At 44.2% G+C, this 15,000-nt stretch overlaps 1 protein-coding gene and 1 pseudogene across 4 annotated transcripts in view; one reads left to right on the forward strand and one right to left on the reverse strand.

Moving 5' to 3' along the window:
- LOC147025789 (kinesin-like protein KIF13A) overlaps nucleotides 1-15,000 on the forward strand; it is a 178,372-nt gene that overhangs the window by 73,337 nt on the left and 90,035 nt on the right. For all 4 annotated transcript variants that reach the window (XM_085880595.1, XM_085880594.1, XM_085880597.1 and 1 more), the window contains exons 6-9: nucleotides 2,656-2,836; nucleotides 3,069-3,153; nucleotides 5,328-5,462; nucleotides 5,578-5,690. In XM_085880595.1, the coding sequence (XP_085736721.1) occupies nucleotides 2,656-2,836; nucleotides 3,069-3,153; nucleotides 5,328-5,462; nucleotides 5,578-5,690 (514 nt within the window). The remainder of the gene's footprint in view (nucleotides 1-2,655; nucleotides 2,837-3,068; nucleotides 3,154-5,327; nucleotides 5,463-5,577; nucleotides 5,691-15,000) is intronic.
- Nucleotides 6,927-7,067, reverse strand: LOC147025790 (signal recognition particle RNA; annotated as a pseudogene).

Genomic DNA, 15,000 nt, shown 5'->3' on the forward strand with positions numbered 1-15,000 from the left:
GGTGGGGGACGTATGATGCTTGATCAGTCAAATTGATATTTCCTGTTTTGAAAACGATTTGACTAATAATTGAAAGCTTTTATTGTGACATTGACCTTCCATGCGTGAAAATAATGCGATAGAGCAAATTTCGGGCGAAATTGGCCCAGGGGTTTGGAAATGTATCAGGAACAAATAAACAAGCAGTCATAGACTGGTACTTACGAAATCGTCAACTTGACCTCTGACCTTGTCTCATAAAAGCTGTCTCTCGAGAAGGTAGCGACGCAAACTAGAAGTTTCTACGATGATTCTGTACCAAACCATCAAAAATCGAATGTTTCACCTCACTGTGACCTTGACCTTTGACCGATTTTGATCAAAATGTAATCAGCGCTAGCCATCACCCTCCTGAATCACGTGGTGTAATTTGACATTGGGAGCTTCTTCCGTTCTCGAGTTATAATTGTTTTTGATGTTTGACCTCCCTGTGACTGACCTTTGACCGATTTTGACCAAAATCGAATCGGCGCGAGACATCACCCTCCTGAATCACGTGGTGTAATTTGACATTGGTAGCTTCTTCCGTTCTCAAGTTATCTGTCCCAAACCATCAAAAATCGAATGTTTGACCTCACTTTGACCGATTTTGACCAAAATCTAATCAACGCTAACCATCACACTCCTGAATCACGTGGTGTAATTTGACATTGGTAGCTTCTTCCGTTCTCTAGTTATCGTGCCTACAAACAAACACACAAACAAACAAACAGAGAGGACGGAAGTCATCAATATACTTACGAAATCTTTAGATTTCGTAAGTAATAAAGACTCGCTCACATGCATTCGTAGCTCACACTTTAATGGTACATAGAATCAGAAAATCGTGTTTGGTTTCATGAATAGATGTGGCTTCAATTAACACTTAATCATTGTTCTTTTCTTGAAAAATTACTTAAACGAAGATTTTAATGTTATTTGATGCCATTTTCCCCTCGATTGCCCCCCCCCCCAAAACAAAAACGCTTGATTGGCCCCTCTCCTCCCGTGGAGTCATTTCAACCTTGGGTTCATACGTTTACGGTCTAACAACATCTTCTACATTATGATTTTGACTGTTGTCATAATCTTGGGATTCTTGATCAGAAAAGTCTTCATAAAATTCACTCTCTGATGAGTCTGAAGCGAGTTGTGCAGCCATTATTCGCTGCATACTGACAATCTTTACCTCCATTTATGTCATGGCAGTTTATCTGGAATTTTTCGGAGCGGTACCCAACTGGTTTAATATTTTTAACTGAAACACCTCATAAATCATTCGAATTAAAAAACCACCTTCAGTTATTTGTTACTTACGAAATCTAAAGATTTCGGAAGTATATTGATCACTTCCGTCCTCTGTTTGTGTGTTTGTGGGCACGATAACTCGAGAACGGAAGAAGCAACCAATGTCAAATTGCACCACATGATTCAGGAGGGTGATGGCTAGTGCTGATTAGATTTTGGCCAAAATCAGTCAAAGGTCAAGATCACAGTGAGGTCAAACATTCGATTTTTGATGGTTTGGTACAGAATCATCGTAGAAACTTCTGGTTTGCGTCACAACCTTCTCGAGAGACAGCTTTTATTAGACAAGGTCAGAGGTCAAGTTGACTATTTCGTTAGTACCAGTCTATGACTGCTTGTTTGTGTGTTTGTTTGTTTGTTTGTAGGCACGATAACTCGAGAACGGAAGAAGCTACCAATGTCAAATTATACCACATGATTCAGGAGGGTGATGGCTAGCGCTGATTTGATTTTGGTCAAAGGTCAAGGTCACAGTGAGGTCAAGCATCCAAAACATGATAACTCGAGAACGGAAGAAGCTACCAATGTCAAATTACACCACGTGATTCAGGAGGGTGATGGCTCGTGCTGATTAGATTTTGGTCAACGGTCAAGGTCACAGTGAGGTCAAGCATCCAAAACATAACTCGAACGGAAGAAGCTACCAATGTCAAATTACACCACGTGATTCAGGAGGGTGATTGCTAGCGCTGATGAGATTTTGGTCAAAGGTCAAGGTCACAGTGAGGTCAAACATCCCAAAAAAGTTATAACTCAAATGGAATAAGCTACCAATGTCAAATTACACCAAATGATTCAGGAGGGTGATCGCTCGCGCTGATTAGATTTTGGTCAAAGGTCAAGGTCACAGTGAGGTCAAACATTCGATTTTTGATGGTTTGGTGCAGAATCATCGTAGAAACTTCTGGTTTGCGTCGCTCCCTTCTCTCGAGACAGCTTTTATTAGACAAGGTCAGAGGTCAAGTTGACGATTTCGTAAGTACCAGTCTATGACTGCTTGTTTGTTTGTTTTTTTTTACTTAAAAATCAACATGACCACATCAAAAAAAGTTATTAATTTATTTATTCTCATTCGGTGGACCTTTTAATGTGAATACCTTGAGAGAATGGACAAATCAGCACATGATGTGAGATGTCAGCATCATAAACTGATCGAGTGCTCAGATGGGATCCCCAAACAGGTCATACTCTCACACAGAAACCAAGAAGACAAGAATATCAACGTGAAATAAGTTGGTTTCTTCGCGTCGGGGCTACAACAAAGTAAGGTGATCCTCCTGTAATCGTCCGTTGCATCAAACGTACTCTGCCATTTGTTTGACCTGACAGGCTCTGGGAAGTCGTACACCATGATGGGCAGCATTGAGCAGCCTGGCTTGATTCCTCGTCTCTGCAGCCAATTGTTTACTCGTGTTGCAATCGAGCAGTGTGAGGAACTCACGTTCAAGGTGGAGGTTTCCTACATGGAGATTTACAATGAGCGTGTTCGAGATCTGTTAGACCCTAAAGGGTACGTCCCCCGTTGTGTGACCTGTTGGTTTTGATGCAGATTAATGTTGCTGGACAAGATGCATAAATAATGGAATCCAGTGTTTTATTTTACTTTTTAGTTTTTTTTTTTTTTTTTTTCTTTGTTGGCATTGAAGGTAGAGCATAATCCAAGCTGTTGCAACTGGTGCAATTACAAACAGCTCAGTTGCTCTTTGTGTGTGAAAGTTTGCTGACTTTTGTTTCTGGAGCAGAGGAAGAACACTTCGTGTGCGTGAGCACAAGATCCTTGGGCCCTATGTTGATGGACTATCTCAGCTTGCCGTGGCTTCTTACCAGGTGGCTCTTTTTATTTATTTATTTATTTATTTTCCTTTGTCAATTTGTTCTTCCGGCTTGTCTCTTTTCATTTCTCTATGTTAACATAATGGTAAATTTTAATTGCATCACGTCTAATCCTTTATCCTCGAGCAGAGTACCTGCCCCTATGGGCAATCTTGTTCCAAGCATGCAACGCATTCTTCTGACAAATTCTTCATTCATAAAATTGCAGAACAAATTCGTGAAAGTGATAAATGTGCTCCTCCATTAACATCCAAGTTAATTATGAAGCGAAGGAGCTCTTGCATGGAAAAGATAGAACGTATGCTGGACATGTGGATTGAGGGCCTCAGTAGAACGAGGATGTCTGTCTTTGAGTCGAGCCATCATACAGCAGGAAGCTAAAAGTCTGCATGATGACTTTTTAAACCAGAGTTGGTGTCAAAGCCACCCAATGCTCACCTGTTTATACATTTATCGTTTTTAAAAGACTCGTCTAATAATTAATATTTTTTACAGAGCATTGCAGTGAAGTCTGATCCAAATAATTTTAAAGCAATATATGTATTTGTATATTGTAATCAGTAACAAGAGCGCAAGTGAGCACAATATACGCCCGAACAAGAAGGTATATACAGAATTGTGCTACTACATGGAAAAGAGCATCCTGCTTGCCATGGCAACCACTTTAGATGACGAACGTATGTCGTGACACACCGTCACTGCAGTCTGTACCTATGTACCAAATATGAAACGGTGAAAGTTGAAAAGTTTGGGAATTAGAGTGCGGACAGGAACGGACGGACGGATGGACAGACGGACGACCGGTATCACATAATATGCCCGATATAAATATATCGGGCGTATAAAAAAATAGTGTGGTAGATAAAAACATTAGAAAGGAAAAAATAACTTGCACCAAAAAGTTTAACATTTATACCCTGATGCTGACGCTCACACCAGGGGTATCGCTATAGCTCTCTGTTCTTTGAACAGGCGAGCTAAAAAGGAGAGCGAGAGTTCCATTTCCACTGTCATGGCTAAAGTGACCTTTAGTGCAAGCCGTGGCTGGTTTGATAGGTTTATGTGTATGCACAGGCAAGATGGTCTTGAGGTACGCACCGTTAAGCCGGGTGTCCCATCTGAGAGTATTAGTTTATGGATGTTTAAGATCCTGATGGTGTCTTACATGAAGATTAGGAGGGTCATTCCCAGCACCCTTAACAGATTACAAATCCCTGCCTGGATTTTGAGTAGCAAGCCTTCCATCCTTCATCTGATCATAACTCACTCTCATTCAAACTCTCACTCTCTCCCTCCTTTCTCTACCACCACCACAGCATACTTTACACATTATTTTGCTGTATTGTAGTTTAATAAAATTATTTCATTTCAATTTTTTACTGTGAAAATGTGTTCGATTAAGTGTTGAAATTATCTTTGCCTAAGCCGAAAAGGTAATATCAAAGGTGAACATGACTACGTCCCCCTCCCCACCTCCCACACAGCCTTACTTCATTACTGTATTTCTTCTGGAAAAAATGATTAGATTTAAGTTGTTTCGATTTAAGTCGCAGTTTTCAAGAACACATCATAGACGTAAATCGAGGTGTGTATATATATATATATATATATATATATATATATATATATATATATATATATATATATATATATATATATATATATATATATATATATATATATATATACATATATATATATATATATACATATACATATATATATATATATATATATATATATATATATATATATATATATACATATATATATATATATATATATATATATATATATATATATATATATATATATATATATATATATACATATACATATATATATATATATATATATATATATATATATATATATATATATATATATATATATATATATATATATATATATATATATATATATATATATATATATACATATATATATATATATATATATATATATATACATATATATATATATATATATATATATATATATATATATACATATATATATACATATATATATATATATATATATATATATATATATACATATATATATATATATACATATATATATATATATATATACACACACATCACACACATCACACACATCACACACACACACCAGGTATTTGACCTTCGGTTGTTGTTCCTTAGGATATCGAGTCATTGATGTTGGAGGGAAACAAGTCACGGACAATCGCCGCCACAAACATGAATGAGGAAAGCAGTCGGTCCCATGCGGTGTTCACCATAGTCCTCACACAGACTTTGTGTGACCTGCAATCTGGGGTGAGCACAGTTTATCTTGCATCACCTCCTCCGACCTCTCATTGTCGCATGTTGTTTTCAGCTTTGTTTGTGTAATAATTATACAATATACTATATCTGTGTTGATGGTTTTCAGACATCGGGTGAGAAGGCAAGCCGACTGAGTCTGGTGGATCTCGCAGGGAGTGAGAGGGTTTCTAAGACTGGGGCGGCAGGAGAGCGGCTTCGTGAAGGAAGCAACATCAACAAGTTTGTTCATATGATTGTGTTTTATTTCTGTCTTCTACCCGCTTGTATACTCCTCCTTTTGGGAAATCGTTGTCATACATTTACTTGCTTCACTTGTACTTATAATACCAATGGTATCGTGCTAATTAAATGGACATGACCACATCTCCATCATGTGCTTGAAGATGAAATGGATATCCGTGTAAGCTTTATCAACCTGCGACATAACCATGTATCCATTATGTGACTGCAGACCTGTTTTAATCATGGATAGTTTTTCTGTTGTGTCGATAAAACCCCCTTGCGACATTTGCTAAACTATGAAGAACCCAAGTGTCTCCTGCTATTTCCTAACTGGAAGTAGAGTTGACTTTGTTCGCAAATATCTACCTCGTTGGGCCTCCTCTCAACTATTCTTTAGTTCATCATCAAATAACTGACCAAATACAGCACTGGAGTATCAGCAGGACCAAACAGACAAAGATGGAGTCATCAGGAGTAACCTGCATAGGATTCGGTTTTCGGCTGCAACTCCTCTACCCTCAAACCCATTCAGGCGCAGCCAAGTGAACCTTACAAAAACTATTTGCAAGATACACCCCTCCATAGACAAGGAAAAAGAAAGAAAGAGAGATGGAAGACAGAAAAAAAAACACACTCACTCACACAAACACACACACCAACAGAAAATACCCACACTACATACCAACAGAAAGCACACAAACCACACACCAACAAAAAGTGCACACACCCTCCTCCCCACTCACACCAGAAATATCTTAACACTTCTTGCCTTACCTTACCAACATTGTGATATATATATATATATATATATATATATATATATATATATATATATATATATATATATATATATATATATATATATATATATATATATATATATATATATAAATAAGATTTTTATTGCACTCGAAAGGGTGCAGTGTCAATAAATTAACATAACTAGCAAAGAACCTGCCCTTATGGAGGGATTCATTCCCACACTCTTATGATGTCTATGGCGTATTTAATGTTTTGCAACACTGGTTTCCACCAGGTGCTGCTATAAGGTACACATTTCAACTGTTTCAGTATATTACAAGTGAATAAAAATGTTGTTGTTCGTCTTTCGGCTGCTCCCATTAGGGGTCGCCACAGCGGATCATCCGTTATGATCCGCATACTGACTTGGCACAGGTTTTACGCCGGATGCCCTTCCTGACGCAACCCTGGTCGCCTCTTGCGACACAGGGATAAGGATTGGGTTTCACCATGATTCCGGGCTGCCCTGCACCCTCTCATAGCGCGGCCCAGTGCAGGGCTCCCGTCCTCAAGCGATCCTCCAACCCAAGCCTCCGAGTAGCTGGATTACAGGCGCACACCACTACGCCCAGTTTTATTACAAGTGAATAAAAATATTTATACTAAAATGTCAGTGTGTCAGTGTGTCTCCTCCATAACTAAAAAACTATAAAACCTAGCAGACTGAAACTTTGCTTGTACACTAAGAAAACTCCAAGGAAGTGCAGGAGTGAAAATTGGATGTTTTGGCTACTTAAAACACCCCCTTTTGAAGATAATTAACAACATTATTTAATTATATCCTTCATAAGGTGCATCCTCGGTCACCACTCCCGATGGGGTCTTGAGGCTTATCCAAGGTAACCTCGCTGGGGTTTGAAGCTGTTAGTTCGGTTCGGGGTGAGCAAACCCGGTTCGGTGATTGCTATTCGCGTGCGAAGCAAGCCGTTTGGCGAGCGCTCTACAATATTCGCAGTCACTGAATACTGTATGTCGGTTGACTTGAACAAAGTTTGGGGACACTCGTGTGTTGGCCATGTGTTGTCCTGCATTGAAACGGGCGGTGGCTGGCTCGCTGATAATGTGAAATTTTATTTTCCACGACGTTTCCCCTTTTTGTATGATCTTCCATTATACGACCCGTCACTTCAGCATAGATAAATACAAATGCAAACTCGAAGGGCACTCGGTAGAGCGCATACCTCCACAACGTAATGCCTGATCCACAAGAACATATTAGGCCCAATACATTTTTGAAATATGCCATACAGTTAGTTCTATATCGTTTTTGGTCCTAAATCTCAATGGTGAGGAATTGCTTTATAAATTAATTAATTATCGTATCCAGATTCGGATCTTCACCAAAGTGGAATCAATTCTTCCTTGTCACACATCCAACGTGTCCACCAAGTTTCATCCAAATCCGTCTCCAACTTTTTGAGCTCTTGTGATATATATATATATATATATATATATATATATATATATATATATATATATATATATATATATATATATATATATATATATATATATATATATATATATATATATTGTTGTGGTTACCAAATTCGCAAACCACCATTCAGCTCCCTTAGGTGAGATATCTCGGTAAGTATATGTGTAGTTAGGCCCAAACCCGTTGTCTAGAGGGAATAAATGTCATTCATGCGTGCTGCGACTCTTCAGGATAGCCGTTTTTCTTTTACTATCTTTATTTTGGACCAACCGCCATTATTACCACCACCAACCACGTCTCAACAGTCATCACAACATCAACAACCCACCACAACGCCGCTTCACCACAACAGCCACGACCTTTATCGTCACACCTCGCAACCGTCGCATCGCCACCGTTCTTGCGCCGCTTGTGGGTACCGGTATTGGACTCGTGCAGGGCGCGCGCTGAACAGCGTGTACAAAACCACGGACTTTCCGCTCCAAAAACGGATCAAAAACGACTCACGCCCACTTTTGTTCCGTCCAATCGGTGAGCGAGGGGCGATTTGGCCCCGCCTCCAGGGCGTTGGAGGGCGGTCGCTATATGCAAATTCATGGATCAAAAAGCATTCACGCCCACTTTTTCTCGGGCCAATGGGGAGCGAGGTGAAAGGTCGAAGGCAGGGGGTCAAAGGCGAAGCCACAGGGCTTATATAAGCGACCGCGTTCGTCAGTCAAGGCAGTTAAGACTTCGCGGTCGTGTGTGCGTTGGAAGGAGTTCGCAGGAGGAAGAGTTCGGAGTTGGAGTCGGAGCGAAGAGGACGGAGCTGTGGAGAGGCGGCGAAGGCAGACGAGGGGGTGCTCGCATCGGTGCCGGGAGCTGCACACCAGGGAGGCCGACGGCGCGACCTGGTCGAGGTGGAGACGCTCGTCGCGGGACCCGAGACAGAGTAAAAATCCTCCTTTCCCCAAGCATCAGCAACCCCCTCCTGTTTCCCCCCGCGCTGAGATAGTGCGACCAAGGGGGCCCCCTTCCCACCCCCTACCAGACACTGTCCGCGAGTCCCGCGGAGTTGAGGCACCACCGCCGCTCCGCGTCTCATCACCAGACGGGTAGGCCCGACACGGTCTCGGCCCCAGGCCCGCCTACCCTCTCATCCTGGAGGGTGGTTCTCTTTTCTTTTGCTTTGGGAATATGTGTTGTCGGCGCCGTCTGTGAAGTAAAATTGTATAAGTGTTGCCGTGTGCTCGCGTAGTCGGTATTAGATCTGCATTGTCGCATTTGCTTTTTGTTTTCTTCTTTTCTATGTGCTTTTGGTGGAATTGTATATGTGTGCTTCCCGTGTGCCGCGAATAAATGTGCTTTGTGTTGAACTGTTTCCCGCTTCGCTTCGTCTTTTCCTCTATTGAATCCCCATCTTGCTTCACGTAAAGGGTTGGTAGTGGGCTGAATACGCCCGATAATTAATCGAACCGTCGAGGCCGACGATAACACTGCTCGGTTATCCCGATAGTACGGAACGGGTCGCTTAAGTGGCCCGTGTCCGAAGTCGACCTGCGGCGAGGTGCGATCGCCCGGTCTACCCTCCGTGTGGGTACTTAGGTAGGTCGAATTTGGCGAGCAACCCTATCCCACGCGGGGGCCGATTGGCTCGATCGCGGTGAGACCGAAAGGTCCACCCGTGACTGGTTCCCGGTGTTAGTCCGAGAGGGTCACGACTGGATTGTCCGTCCGGTGGGCGACGTGCCGCGATTCGAGTTACGTGGCCGTTCGCACGCCGGCGGGCGCGAATCCGTAACACTGGTGTCAGGAGTGGGATACAAATCCATCGCCCTCCTCGCGGCACTGGTATCGGAGAACAGGAAAACGGGCTCTCCTGTCTCCAATTAAATTCACGGGAATCGGTCCAGGGGTGAGAGAAGCGACCCCCGATTCCCTCCAAATTACGAGCGATTCAAATTAACCCTTTAAGAGAAGCAAGATGGCGTCTCAAGGCGAGCGGGAGCCGGGGGTATTAGGTATGTGTCGTCATGTAGGATCCATGGCCCAGGTCGGTTCTTTTTATAATTATAACCCCACCACTAACTGTGGTCAGTGGGAGTGGCTTGAGCACGAACTTTGCCGGCAAACGGAGTCGCACAACGGCAGCACGGAGCGGGCTGATATTAATGGCACAGCACGAGGCGTGAGCTCCCAGTCACCGGTTCAAGGCATGTGGTCACGGCATGTGCCATGGCAGGCGTGGCAGGATGACTATGCGAGCATTGGCAGGCTTCAGGCACAATTGGGGGATGTCTTGGAAAAGGTGAAGCGTTATGAAGAATATATCGAGGAGGTGCAACGTGGAGTGGACGAGTCACAACGGCACGCAGATGCGCTTCAGAAAAATTACGTGTATGGGGGGACACAGCGATTGGACGATTTACTGGAACGAATTCGGTGGCAAAAACATGACTTGGCCAATAGAGTCGACAAATTACGTGGGAAAAAGAATTTGGTAGTGTTTTATACCCGTCAGTTGGAATATGCGAAGAGCAAACTGAACAAAAGAATAGAGGAACAGCAGATTGGTATCTCCCAGGAAAGGAAACAATGGGAGGAAGAATGGAAAACCGAGCTCGAAAAGAAACAAAAGGAGCACGACTTGGAAGTAAAACAATTAATGGAAAAATTATTGGAGCAAGCAAGGCGGTTCAAAGAACTGGAGGAGAGAGTGAGGGAAATACTGTTGGAAGAGAAAAAATGTGAACACGATGGTGAGTTGGAACAATTGAAGGAAGAGATAAGAACAGGCAATCAGGAAAGAGAAAGCCTAGAATGGAAGATAAAAAGAGGAGAGAGACAGCTCGAGGAAAGGTCGGAGGAATTGCTGGAAAAGTCAGAACAGTTCGAAGAACTGCAGGGAGAATTGAGGGAGGAAGGAGAAAGGAAAACAAAGCTCGAAAAGGAAAAACGCGAACAAGATGGAGAATTGGAACTACTGAAGCGAGAGGTAAGGGCAAGCCAGTTTAAAAGAGAAATCCTGGAAGGGGAGATTAGAATGGGAAAGGAATGGCAGAAAAAACTGAATGAATACAGTAAAAAAAGGGACGAATTGAGGAGGGAAGCGGTGGAAAGAAGAGATGAAATGAGTGAAGAAGCACGCAAATTGAGAAAGGAATTGGAAACAAAAACTTCTGAGATACTGAAACACGAAAACAAAGAAAGAGGATTACAAGACGAACTGAGGATGTTAAAAGAGGAAAGGAAGAAAACAGAGAATGAAACGTTAAGGAACCACACTGAGCAGATTGAACAATTCAAAGCCAAAGCAAAGTCGGAGTGTGCGGAGATGAGAAAGGAATTGGAAAAGAAAGCTTCTGAGTTACAGAAACACCAGAACAAAGAGAGGGAATTACAAAACGAGTTGAGGATGGTGAGAGAAGAAAGAACGACAACAGAGAATGAAACATTAAGAAACCACACAGTACAGATCGAACAGCTGGAAGCGAAGGCCAGATTAAAGAATGAGGAACAAGAAAGAGTACTGAAAGAACAAGGAATGAGACAGGAGAAGGAAATCAGTCAACTGAAGGAAACCACGAGATTGCAGAATGAGATGCAAGAAAGAGTAATGATGGAAGAACGAATCAGACAGGAGAAGGAAGTCAGCCAACTGAAAGAAATAACGAGATTGCAGAATGAAGAACAAGAAAGGGTACTGAAAGAACAAGGAATGAGACAGGAGAAGGAAATCAGCCAACTGAAGGAAACCACGAGATTGCAGAATGAGATGCAAAAAAGAGTAATGAAGGAAGAACAAATCAGACAGGAGAAGGAAGTCAGCCAACTGAAAGAAATAACGAGATTGCAGAATGAGGAACAAGAGAGACAGTGGAATAAAAAACTGAAAGTGTATGAATTTGAAACTGAACGACAAAAGGAAAAAAATAGGTTGGAATACGAGGAGAAGTTGAAGGAGCAAGGAATGAAGCAGGAAGGAGAAATCAGGAGATTGAAGGACACAAGGAGATTGGAGAGGGAAGAACGAGAGGAACAATGGAATAGAAAACAAAAAGAACATGAATCTGAGGTTGACCAATTGAAAGAAAAGCTGAGGCTGGAGTACGAGGAGATAGACAAAGAACAGCGAATGAAACACAAAATGGAGATGAACCAAATGAAGAAAACCATGAAACTGGATAAGGAAAGACAGGAGAGGAAACGAGGAAGAGTAATTAGACAGCAGCAAATGAAACACAAAAAGGAGATTAACCAAATGAAGAAAACCATGAAACTGGAGAAGGAAGGACAGGAGAGGAAACGAGGAAGAGTAGTGAGAGAACAGCGAATGAAACACAGGAAGGAAATGAGCCAATTGAAAGAAACAATGAGATTGGAAAACAAAGAGCAAGAGGCACAGTGGGAGAGAAAACAACAACTATATGAGTGTGAAATTGAACAACTAAAACGGAGAGCGAAACTGGAGTCAACGGAGATTGAGGAGCTCCGGAGGGAGAACGAACAGCTAATGGGGCTCAGAGAGAAAGAACGACTCAGATGGGAAGGAAAAAGGAACCAGGAAGAGACAGAAATAAGGAACAAGGAGAGAAAATGTATAGAGACACGGGAGACAAGAGACGAGGTGAAAGGAATTGCGAGGGAGAGAAGAGAACAATTAAGACGGAAAGCAAGGATGAGGTACGCAGAGATCGTGAAAGAGCAAGGAGTGAAAAACAGGGAAGGACGGGAGCGACTGAAGGAGAAAGCAAGGTTGACCTACATAAAGATAAGGGAAAGACGCCAGAAAGAAGCAGAGACCAATAGACAAGAGGAGACGACAGAAAGAATAAAATGTATAGAGACACGGGAGATAGAGGGTGAATTGGACAAGGTTAGTGACGCACACAGAGGTAGTGGAGGACCATGAGGGGGAGCTGGCTGACTGGGTGGAGGCCCAGTGCGAGCAGCTGGATGGCCTCCTCCAGGAACGAGGGGAGGGAGTATGCCCCCTTGAGGCGAGTCACGACCAGGTGAGTTCGGTCGTGCTTTGCGAGGTTGAGGGGATGGGTGCTGTGGACAGGTGCACGGAGAGCTTGGGGGGTATAGAGGCCCCGGAGACCTTTGTGGGGACACGAATCCCCAGTGTAGTTGTCCCTGTGTGTGTGGTGCAAGGCGTGAGTGCGTCGCCGTGTGTGGGTGAGGCACCGTGTGTGAGTGAGGCCGTGTGTGTGGATGAAACGGCCAGTATGAATGGAGCACCACGTGTGAGTGGTGTGGTGGCGAGTGTGCCGGAGTGTGTGCTTCCCAGCACGCCGTGTGTGGATGAAACACCGCGGGTGAGTGCCCCCGCGTGTGTGAGTGAGGCACTACGAGTGAGTGAAAGGCCGCGAGTGCGTGGAGCCACGTGTGCGAGAGAGGTAGCATGCGTGAGTGAACGGCCGTGTGCAAGGTCGCTGTGTGCAAGGGAGACCGTGTGTGTGAGAGAGCGGTATGTGAGGGAGATGTCGGTTGGCATGCGGGAGCACGCAGCCGCGTCTCCCGGTGTGAATGTGATGGAATGGACTGTGAGCGTCGTAACACGCGGGAGTGCGTGTGTGGAATGGAGGCGACGACGACGACGACAGAGGAAAGAAAGCCGAGTAGCGGCTGTAGTTGTTTCGGGGACCGTGCCGGGTTCACCCAGCAGTGAGCACGAGGTCCGTGCTGTGCAACGCACGAGACCGCCACGTGCTCGCTTGCGAGAGTGAAGTCCCGGTCCGGAAACGCACGCGGTGGATTTGCCGATCCCGCGGACGGACAAAGTTTAGGCAGGATAACGGATTTGGACCGGACGGGTTCTCCACGCGATCGTGTGTGTTAAGCTCCAACGGGCAAAGCACATGTGTTCGCGTGGGGAACCCCTCGAGACGTGGGGCTTGTGTTTTTTTTTTATGCGCACGGTGACGTCATGGCTGCACGTGTGGTTGGAATCCGGCAGGAGGGGTATCCCGGCCGGATGGTACCGTCCAAGGAGGGACGAGGTACACGTGCAGCTGCATGACGTCACGGGCAGGTGTAAAGTGCGCGAGTTGCCGCGCTGGTGCTGTGCATGAAAAAAAAAAAAAAAAAAAACAAGCCTCACTTTCGGGTGCACAGGATTCCTGGGCAAGGGGTGGAAGACCCCCTTGACCCTGGGCACAGGATGGAAACTAGTTAGGGGGAAGGGTTAGCTTAGCTAGACCGACTTCATGGGGCAGGGGGAAGTCCTCATGGAGTCCTTGGAATGGATTAGTTCGAGGGATTTAGTGAGCTTCAGGTTGGGAAATAAAATGAATTATTTGGAGACAGTGACAGACCTGTGAATGTGTAGAGGGGACGTAGCTTAGCTACGTAGTGTTAAAAGGAACGTGCTGTAGTTTAAGGGATCCACTTTGGTTATAGATCGCCGAACTCTGGGGAGGCCATTCTGAGGCTTGAGTTGGGCCTCGACACAGGACGTTAGCTCTCCCTTATTCCCCTCCGGGAAGGGAACGTAGGGGTTGGGAGTAGGCTAGGTGACAGGATAGGTTAGCCGAACAAGGACGATAAAGGGGGTTAGGGGACGATTTATAGGAGGAAGTAAAAGAAAAAAATAATAATAATAAAAAAATAAGTTGGGGCTAAATTGGGGTTTGACAAATTAAGGGAGTGGGTATGTACAGTGACAGGCAAAGGCGATAGGTTGGGAGGGAGACAGGTAGGTAGGTCCGAGCCCGCCTTCCAAGTGGCCAGCACCACCGCACTCCCTCCACCAACCTTCACTGAACGGCAAAGGCTGGCCAACTTCATCTGCCGTCTGGCTGTTTTTCTTCAAGGCCTGTGCCAGCCCACTTCATCGGCAGCTGTTGTGTTGCTGCAAGGCCTGTGCCGGCCGGATCATCTGCAGCTGTGGTACTTCAAGGCCTGTGCCGGCCAGTTCATCTGCCGGCCAGTTCATCTGCCGGCTGTGTTTGCCTGCTGCCTTTGCCATGCCACGCCCACTGCCCACGTTCACCAGCCCCGTTCAATTTTTGCTTTGCCCCCCCCTGTTCATTTCCATGTGCGCCAGGATCCGCAAGGCAACAGTTTGCAAGCTGCGAGAACTGC

The sequence above is a fragment of the Eptatretus burgeri genome, chromosome 5 (genome assembly GCF_056783735.1).
Source record: "Eptatretus burgeri isolate ZD-2024b chromosome 5, Ebu_testis_v1, whole genome shotgun sequence".
NCBI lineage: Eukaryota > Metazoa > Chordata > Myxini > Myxiniformes > Myxinidae > Eptatretus > Eptatretus burgeri.